Below are 8,931 nucleotides of genomic sequence, written 5' to 3'. Positions count from 1 at the left end.
AACGTGTGGAAGCGCTCCCTGAATCCGATCGAGGACCCCTCCACGGAAAACGCGCCCGTGTACATGGCCATATCCGCCACCGGGACGCTGGCGGTGCTGAAAGTGTACCAGCTGACTGATGCGGCCGCTCGTCTGTCACGCGCTGAGGTGGATGCTGCGCTTGAGGAGCTGATGGGCCTCAGGGTCAACGACAGCCTGGTGCAATACCTTTCGTATTGTTACGTCCCACCTCACCGCGTGGTGCTTGTGATGCAGTACGTCCCTGGTGGGACACTGCGTGAAATGAAATCCCGGTACGGACGCAAGCTGCCGCTGACTGCCGTGAGGCGGAACGTCGCGTCGATGCTGCGGGGCCTGGCGCACCTGCATGGGCGCGGTGTGATCCACGGACGTTTGTGCCCCGAGAATGTGATGGTTGGTGTGGAGGGGCGGTGGCGGCTCAAGGGCATGCTGCTGGGTGCCGCGCCGCTGATAATGCACCAAGAGACGTACTATGTGAGCCCCGAGGTTGCCGCCGGCGGTGCGAAGACGGCAGCGAATGACGTGTACGCGCTGGGGCTGCTGCTGCTCGCGATGCTGACAGACTCACACCCCTGGCAGTGGAGTGCGAATGCGGCGTTAGATCGCTCACGGAAAGAGCTTGACTCGCTTCTAGCCGACAGTACGGCGTTCCGCGAGGCGCTGCGTAATGGGCTGCTGACACCGGTGCCGACCCCTGCAGACACAGACGAAACGCTGCGGACCGTGCTGGAAGCGTGTCTCCGCACCGCCCCAGGGGATCGCCCTACTGCGTTGCGACTTCAGGAGTTGCGTTGTGATAGGACTTCGTAATTTTTGTGGGGTTTTATATTTTCTTTTTGTGTGTGTAGTGCTGTACATTTTGTTGTTGTCGTTTGTTTGCTTTTTTTGTTTTTTGCCTTGCGTGTGGTGTGAATGGCACTTCTTTTTTTTTTTTTTTTTAGGGCATCCTATATTAGTGCTCTGTCGCGTGGAGGCTATTGTTAATTGTAGGGGTCGTTTTATCTTGGAATGACTGTGTCTTGTCTTTTTTGGGCTGTGTGCCTGTGGTTTTATTGATGACGTCTATCCGTATTCTCATGAGTTTTTTTTTTGAATTTTTGTTGTTGTTGATTTTGTTTATTTTGCGTGTTAGTAGTTTCTGTACGGGTGTAGTTGTGTGCGAAATGTATTTAATTTATGATGTCATAAGAAGTTGCATTTTTATTGAAACGTATGTTTTGTATTGGGTGTGTTTTGGTTGTTCATTGTAGAGGTGGTGGCGGTGGTTTATTATTATTAATTATTTATTGTTGTTATTGATTATATACGCATAAATGCATATATTTATTTATTTATTTATTTATTTATTTATTTATTTATTTGTATTTTATTTATTTACTTAGATGTTTGTTTTTGGTTCATTTATTTATTTATTTTTGACCTCTTTTTGATTATTTGTTTTTTGATGATTTAAAGGGAAAAAAAAAAATATGACGGATCTACAGGAAGGCAGCATTTATGCTCGTGTGGCAATTCTTCAGTGGGCTGCAGACATTCTCCACGGGGAGTATGCTTCCTTTGGCAACATTCCTGCGAAAGATATTGCGGTACTTCTTCATGCGATCTTTAATACCCCATGCGAGGGTGGTTCAATGGACACAGGGGGAACGGCTTTGGTCTCGCTGCACGACATTCAGTTTTGCCAGCATCCAACTCCCACGACACTCTTCCTCAATGCGAAGCGCGTTCTTTCTCTTGTGCAAACTCTTAGTTCCTCCGTGGTTGATGGCAATGGCGACATGAACGTGGCGGAGGGTTGTGGTGGGTGTAGCCGTCCGCTTTCACTGCCGGCGGTGGGCAACATGACGGTTTCTGCGTGGATGGAGGGAAAGGCGTTTGTGGAGGAGTTGAAGATGTGGCGCTGGATCCGTGCGGAGGCGTTTCGCCGTGGACTAGAGAAGGAAGAACTGGAGCGTAGGGCACAAAAGTTCCTCCATGGCGCAGCAGACCCCAGTAAGGTGCCATCATCACACGAAGGTACAACAACCGGACGTGCGTTGGAGCTGGAAAGTGGCCCTTCGTCTGGTTCGGTTGGAAAACATGTGATCTCTCCACGAAAGCGGTCACGCGAGGAAGATACGGGAGCGCCCAATGCGCCCGAAGCTGCTCTGGATTTGGGGACTGGTGCCAACAACCAAGTAAGAGGTCCGGCTGCGACTGACATCAAGCCGGAGAGCGGGCGTGATGGAGGCGTGCGAAATTGTATGCGCACTGACATTGTTGTTCCGCGTGGTAAGAGAGGGGATGAGTCGACTTATATTTCCCCACAGTATGGTAAGATGCCGAGCGAAGATAAAGGTGAGGCAATGTCACTGCCACATATGACGTGTGACGGTGTTGCGGTTGCGCCGAAACTTCTAAAAGTCCTTGAAGAAGTGAAGAAGGAACTAAAGGAGCGTAAGGTGGCCGCAGAAGCTTCGGCTGCCGCTTGTGGCGGCATCACAGGGTCCATCACCACCGCATCGCGTGGAAGTGAGCCTCATTTGATAGAGGAGGCATGTGGCAGTGGGCATCCTGTCGTGGGGTGTTCATCGTGCCCTGCTATCTTCTCGGAGGCGCTGCAGCAGAATTACAGTGCCATTGAAAGACTAGAGACAGCACGAAGGCTAGCTGTTGCCGCGTGTCTTAAGAAGGACGCAGCGGGCCTTTTAGAAGCCTTGGCATTTATTTGACTATTGTTACTAGTGGGTGAAACGGATGGAAGAAAAGAAGACCAAGAAATAAGGATGATAATGATGGTGACACATAACGGCCTTCATTGATTCACCTGTGTGCACATTGAAGCGGAGGCAAATTAATCTTGGTAAGGGAATTGCCCATCACTTTTTCGCATCTACCCCCGCTACAAGACAACGCATCGCACGTTTAGACCTTCAACGATATAGCTGCATCTTTAACATGTTGACTTCCTCTACGTAGAAGCCGCTGTACGCTCATTAACCCGGGGAGGGGGGCTGGACGGATATTTTTGAAGGAGCGTTTTCTGACGCCAATTACGACATGAAAGTGAACGTTTACTACTTCCCATCCTCATGAAACAGAAAGATCTACCAGTTATTTTTTTTTTTTTTCTTATTTGTTCTGGTGTTTTTGTGATGTTTGTGACTACCCCTGCCACTGCACAGCATTCAACGGCTTCATTTTTTAGATTTTTGGTCCGGGACTGAGGGAAATTTCGCCTTATTATCGTGTGTTGAGTGAGGCACGGCTTTCTCCCTGAATGGATGAATATGTGTTCCGCTGCATGACAGGAGGAACTCACGCACAAACACGCAGAAGTATAGATAGAGCAAATAATAATAATTTAAAAAGTAGACAAGGCATCGTCATCAAACACTGGAGGGGTGGGGGAGATGCCTTGTGCGCGTCAGACGCAGCGAGGTGTGTTTTATTACCCTTCCAAATGACTGTGACGGCAGGTCTTTTTTTTTTTTGTTTGTTTGTGTGTGTTTATTTGTTTGCTTGCTTGTTTGGGACTGGAGGGAAAGGACAAAGGCCACAATAAGATGGGAAGAGTGAGAAATTGTACCACATGTGTGCCGCCGTGGCCGGGCCACACACCGTCGTTGGTGTTATTGACGTGACATTTCTTTTTTTTTTTTTCTTTTTTGTCGCGGTTGTTATTGGAAGCAGGCTGGTAGGGCGGCGTACACAAACAAACAGGCGGAATAAATTCATTTGTATTTCATATCAGCACGCGTTTTTGTTTGTTTTTGTTTTTGTTTTTGTGAATTTCCCGTTTAAATGCTTCGTCGGCCGTGCGTTGCCGCAGTTGACATGTTTGCTGGCGCTTCTTCGACAATTGTAGCAGTCAGCCCACGGCGGGGCATTTCGACCGAGCACAAGGATATCACACGTAGTGGTCAGCCCCATCCCCCCGCTGTGCCGCACAACGAGCCGATTCTTCCAATGGACTTCAATCCCCACATTGAGTGGTTTGAATACCCAAAGGAAATTTTTGACCCAAAGTACCCCTACACCCGCGAAGAAAGTATTCGCATGACGGAAGAGTCGTGGGAAAGCACAATGGATGAGATGGCAAGCCGATACGGCATGCGGCTCAATATGACGACAAAACCAATGTATTGGATGGCGTGGAGTATAATGGTATTCTACTCATGGTACACCCTCTGGGGCTGCTACCGTGCGATGGGGACGGAACCCGGTTGGCCACACTACCGACAACTAGTGCTGAACCAGCCCAATGTTCCGACGCTCGAGGAGGATGACATTTACTTGGATCAGTGGATCCGGCCAGAGATGCGTGAGAAGCATGCCAAGTTTGATCTTTTCTGGAACTGGAAGCCGCTTGTGAACCGTGACGGCGCAAAGACGACATGGCAGATTCCCATGCAGTACCATGACGAGTCCGAGTGGAGGCACATGACAAGTCCAAACTAAGGAGTGAGGTAAAATGGACCTTCTCCTTCATCTTTTTTGTGTATATGTGCGTATTTTCTGATTTTGGGGGACGTGCACACCATTTTTTGCAAGTATTTTTTTCTCGCTGGGTGCGGGTAGGAACAAACAGGTAGAGAAGGAGAGAGAAAGAGGAGGGAATGGGAATGACGTCTTATTATCGTTCTTTCTAACAATTTCGGATGCTACCATTGGAATACACGTGGATGATCGCAATTGGAAGGATGCAGAGAAGACAAGTCACATGGGGGAGAAGAGTTTAACTCGTGTGTGTGTGTGTGTGTGTTGGCGGTGGGCACATGTACGGGGGTGGCAAAAAGGGTAGATGTAGTTAGGAGGGTTGGGTTGGATCTGGCAAAGGGGAGGGGTGAGTATATGGGATAGGGAAAGAAAGACAGGGGGTGCTAAAAAAGCTGTTAGAAAGAATGAGTAGGTCGGTATGCACATATTTGATGATGTGCGGAGTAGTCATGATAGCGAGAAGGAGAGAAAAATTGTGTGTATTTGTACGTATGCCTATATGGGCTTTCTTTTTTTGTGCATCACTTTCCGCTGTAATGTCGATGCATACGTATTGGAATGAGTTTGCATCCATGTGTGCTTCTGAATAAATATATTGCTTTATTAATTTTATTGTCTCTCTCTCCCCATATCTCTCTCTCTATATATATATATATATATATATCTTTTTCACTTTTCTTTTTTTTTTTTCTTTTTTTTTTTGCTTTTAATTAGTATTTCTCTGTTAATTGGCTGCGTTTTGTGCGGGGAAAGGGAGAAGTACTTTTCGTTTAATTCACATAAGTGCACAGTTACATATTTTATTCTAATCAAAAAACGTAAACTGTTTAGTTAGGAGGGGGGGGGGGGACTGGGAAGGAGGGAAATTGGCACTCCGCGACGTGTTTTTGTTTTTGTTGTTGTTGTTGTTGTTGTGTGTTTTTCCCCCTGAGTGAGTGAGTGAGTGAGTGAGTGTGGCAATTGACATTTGCGGCTGCGGGGAGATATGAGGGAATATGGGAGGGGGTTAAACGCAAATGACGCATCACCTCCAAGGAGTGGTGGTACTCTTCTAGCTCCACTGCGGCTTACACAACAACAACAAGAGCAAAGACAGCCATCCGAAGTCGTTCCTTCAACGCAGCATCTCACTTCATCCGGCGAGGGTCTACAGCAGGTGCGCATGAAAATGGGAGCAAAGCCGTTGCAGCCCATTGGTGGTACGATGGCGGCTGGAGCGGGGTCGCACCGTGCGGGTCAGGCCATGACAGAGCACGTGCCATTGAATAGTGCGTTCACGCATTTATCTGAATCCAAAGCGATAAACCCATCCAATTCATCGTCACACTCTCCACTGCAGTCATTTGAACCCCAGGAGGACAGAAACGACACAATGCATTCTACCGGGCAGTTGAAACAAGCACCGTTCTTTCCAACTCGGTTGGAAGAGTCGCGGGGAGCCGCACTGGAACTTTCAATCCCACGGACGCGGCAGACCGTTGTGTTTGTGGAGGGCTCAATTTGTCCACAAACACCGCCAGAGACTGCAAACAGCAGGGAACCTAAACCACAGCTCTCCCATGAACAGGAGCAAAAAATAAATGCGAACAGCTCTATCTCTGGATGGGGTGCGAATTATTCCCCCCTGTTATCAGAGGCTAATAACACGTCTTTACCTCTCAATGATGTATGTAGCGTCTCCAACCACACGGTGGGAGGGAGTAGAACTCTCCCTGTGACATGGTCAGAGCCTCAAATAAACGAAAACCCTCCAAAAAGAGCCGCCTCGATTAAGAAGTTGGGGGATATCAACTTGTCAGCCTTTACACAGTGGTGCAGTGAGAATTTACTGGATCCTAACGGGCTAACGGAAAGACGCCTTGGGCGGAGGAGGAGCAGGAGATGGATATCCGGCACGTGGGATCTCGTGAGTGCGACAACGGTACGGTCGCGTAAAACAAAGGGCAGTTCAGCTTCGATGGGAGGTGCAACGAAACAAACGACCTGCAATGGGTCGATCGGGGGAATATTCACACCTGAAGATTCCACGCTAAAAATAACACCAAAAGAAACACGTGAAGGACTCAATCGACGCCTCAAGAAGGATGCACAGTCCCTTTATTCATTGGAACTTCCCACATTTGATGAAGAGACGGGGACTTTGGGAGATGCATGCGTTTTTCCCCGATCCCTTGCAGTGGATGTTGCCGTTGAGCATGTTATAAGACAGGAACGTGGGGAATTGCGAACTAAAGCGACAGGTGTGGGTATCCTTCGCTTCCTTAAGGAGTTTGAGGAGAGCCGCGAGATTATTTATTTGTACTTTTGGTATGCGATTGCCCACATACGTCGGATAAAGTCGGAGAAAATGCTCATTGGTCGTTACATTAATTTGGAGCGTATCATTCGTGGGGCCTTTCCCCGTTACAAGGCGGAAATACCAACCATTAAACAAATTGGATGTATTCTGGCGAAGCACGCCCCAACTGATGAGAGCATTACCGAAAATAACTCAGCGGCAGCGGCGCGGGAGGAAGTGGAAGTAGAGGAAGCGGTGCCACCGTTTTTTCCCGCCATCTCCAACGGGCATTCACACGGTGGTCCCGGCTCTATTGTTAATGAGGAAAGTGGATGCACTGCACTCGTTTCTCAGTATCCAAAGAAAAACCGTTCAAGAATAGGCAGTTGTGGCGGCGACACCGTCCACGCTTTTGATGAGGCTGCGGATAAATCATTACTGCAAGACCCGACGATTATTTGTCTTTGTAACGAAGCCATAAACGCCTTTACGGTCGTACAAACGGAAGTGTATGAACTTGCTGAATTTGCACAACGTTGTTTTCATCGTCTTGCAGTATTATTTGGTCAGGCCTTTGAGCGACTGGCGGAGGAAAAAGATGAAGTGCTAACGGCCTTTACGTTTATAGTACCACATGTCGTGTATTATGTATTTGTTTATTGTTTTCCAAATGATGTTGTGGCGGGCATTTTTAATGCTGCCTTGCGGATGAATTTGTACCGTATCTTTTATTTCTGGTGTAGTGGACTGGTGGCTACATACGTGCGGGTGAATGGATGGCCGAAACCGCTTACGGACGGAAAAAAAGGTCTATTGAAATGTATTGGACAACAAGCCGGATCTCCAACTTTATCCCAGTCGACAGCATCAGCTATATCCCCTATATCACCCAAACTTAGAGGAAGTGCGTTTATTGCTCAAGGGGAATCGAATAGTCAAGTCGTGGTTGCAGCCATTGGAAACTCCAAAAGTCCGTCATCGCCCACTGCGACGGGTGAGGAACGCCTAGAGGCACTAGCAGATGATACCTTTGAGGAAGTGGATGTGGAAGTTGCGAATGGACACTATCGTATAGCGCTTGAGTTTAAGAAGTACGCGAAGCATGTCAACTACCTTCTGCAGGAGTTGCAGAAACGCACAGAAGACATGCATCGGGAGGCGGCTCATAGTTCACCGATACTGACACCTACAGATATGGAAAACACCTCCATGGGGGGAATGGCTCAGCCGGATCGATTTTTTAACAAATTGCCATCCGTTCTGATGAGTGCTAGTCCCCAGCTCCGAACTGTTTCTTGGAATGGCGGTTCTTCGAAGAACAAAATGCCTGAGACGCGTCGATTGCCAAGTAAGCCGACTTTGCTTATTCCCAGTAATAATTATAATGCCGCGGGCAATTATGATGATGTTGTGTTGCCTGCCATTTCGCAGGCGAACGGTGCTGTCAAGAGGACAAGGGCACCACCAGTCAACAATGACTGTATTCTTTCTGGGTTCCCACTTGACCACACGGCCATTCATGTGAAACAGTACATGATGCGACCGACGGGAGTAGCCCCGGCGGAGGTGCCTCTTCCGCCATTAAACGTTCCTTCGACGGAGGGCACAAACTGTAACGAGGCCGCGTCGCCTCATGCAGATAAGCATCACACTTTACCGAGCTTGCGGACCGTCAAAGTTCCTTTGCCCGTAGCCTCTCCATTCTTCCAACACTACTCAAGCAAACGGCTCGCTACAAATGCGGCGGGGATCAACGAAAAATCGTTTCGTCGAAAATCGACGCGACGCGACAAGCCTCATCCTTTCTTTTCCGAGTGTGTCGTACCCACCGCAATGGGTTCGCCCAGTAGTTCCATCTCCCATGCAACAGCAACACGAAATTCTGTAAGAACCTCGTCCTCATCGACACTGGCGCCGTCTATATCACAGAAACGTGATGTAGGTGCCAAGAACACGACGAATTCCCTGATGCTTCCACACGTTAGAAGGAAAGCGATTAACGTGATGCTCATTCCGCCCTCCGATGCTCAACTACGGCCGCTAAAGTTCAAAAGCCTGACAAAAGAAGTGACACGACGACAGTTGGAAATTGAACGACAAATGGATCGCCTCTCGGGGCGCGAGCAGATTCTTCGCCGGAAGTATGATGCTGA

The 8,931-nt window shown here is 48.5% G+C and overlaps 4 protein-coding genes across 4 annotated transcripts in view, besides 10 other annotated features; all 4 read left to right on the top strand.

Annotated features, from left to right (window-relative positions):
* Tc00.1047053507809.170 (protein kinase, putative) lies at window positions 1-831 on the top strand (the record flags this gene model as incomplete). Its single annotated transcript, XM_812336.1, has 1 exon — window positions 1-831. A coding segment is annotated over one exon (831 nt), but the record flags the coding sequence as incomplete, so codon positions are not given.
* Window positions 1-8,931: part of a sequence feature (heterozygous, Esmeraldo-like haplotype) that runs on past the window's edge.
* Window positions 1,287-1,309: a sequence feature (AT_rich).
* Window positions 1,342-1,436: a microsatellite.
* Tc00.1047053507809.160 (hypothetical protein, conserved) lies at window positions 1,491-2,732 on the top strand (the record flags this gene model as incomplete). The annotated part of the gene is made up of 1 exon (XM_812335.1): window positions 1,491-2,732. The coding sequence occupies one exon, from the start codon at window positions 1,491-1,493 to the stop codon at window positions 2,730-2,732; it is 1,242 nt and encodes a 413-aa protein (XP_817428.1).
* Window positions 3,484-3,533: a microsatellite.
* Window positions 3,760-3,789: a microsatellite.
* On the top strand, window positions 3,805-4,461 carry Tc00.1047053507809.150 (hypothetical protein, conserved; the record flags this gene model as incomplete). Its single annotated transcript, XM_812334.1, has 1 exon — window positions 3,805-4,461. The coding sequence occupies one exon, from the start codon at window positions 3,805-3,807 to the stop codon at window positions 4,459-4,461; it is 657 nt and encodes a 218-aa protein (XP_817427.1).
* Window positions 4,746-4,765: a microsatellite.
* Window positions 5,142-5,164: a microsatellite.
* Window positions 5,174-5,202: a microsatellite.
* Window positions 5,383-5,415: a microsatellite.
* Window positions 5,429-5,454: a microsatellite.
* The window catches only part of Tc00.1047053507809.140 (hypothetical protein, conserved), a gene marked incomplete at both ends in the record, with an annotated part of 3,609 nt that continues 163 nt past the window's right edge, over window positions 5,486-8,931 (top strand). The window contains one exon of the mRNA XM_812333.1: window positions 5,486-8,931. This exon is cut by the window's right edge and continues 163 nt beyond it. Within this exon, the coding sequence (XP_817426.1) occupies window positions 5,486-8,931 (3,446 nt within the window).

Source organism: Trypanosoma cruzi, genomic scaffold (genome assembly GCF_000209065.1).
Source record: "Trypanosoma cruzi strain CL Brener 1047053516459 genomic scaffold, whole genome shotgun sequence".
Taxonomy (NCBI): domain Eukaryota; phylum Euglenozoa; class Kinetoplastea; order Trypanosomatida; family Trypanosomatidae; genus Trypanosoma; species Trypanosoma cruzi.
This window is presented reverse-complemented; position numbering and strand designations above follow the sequence as displayed.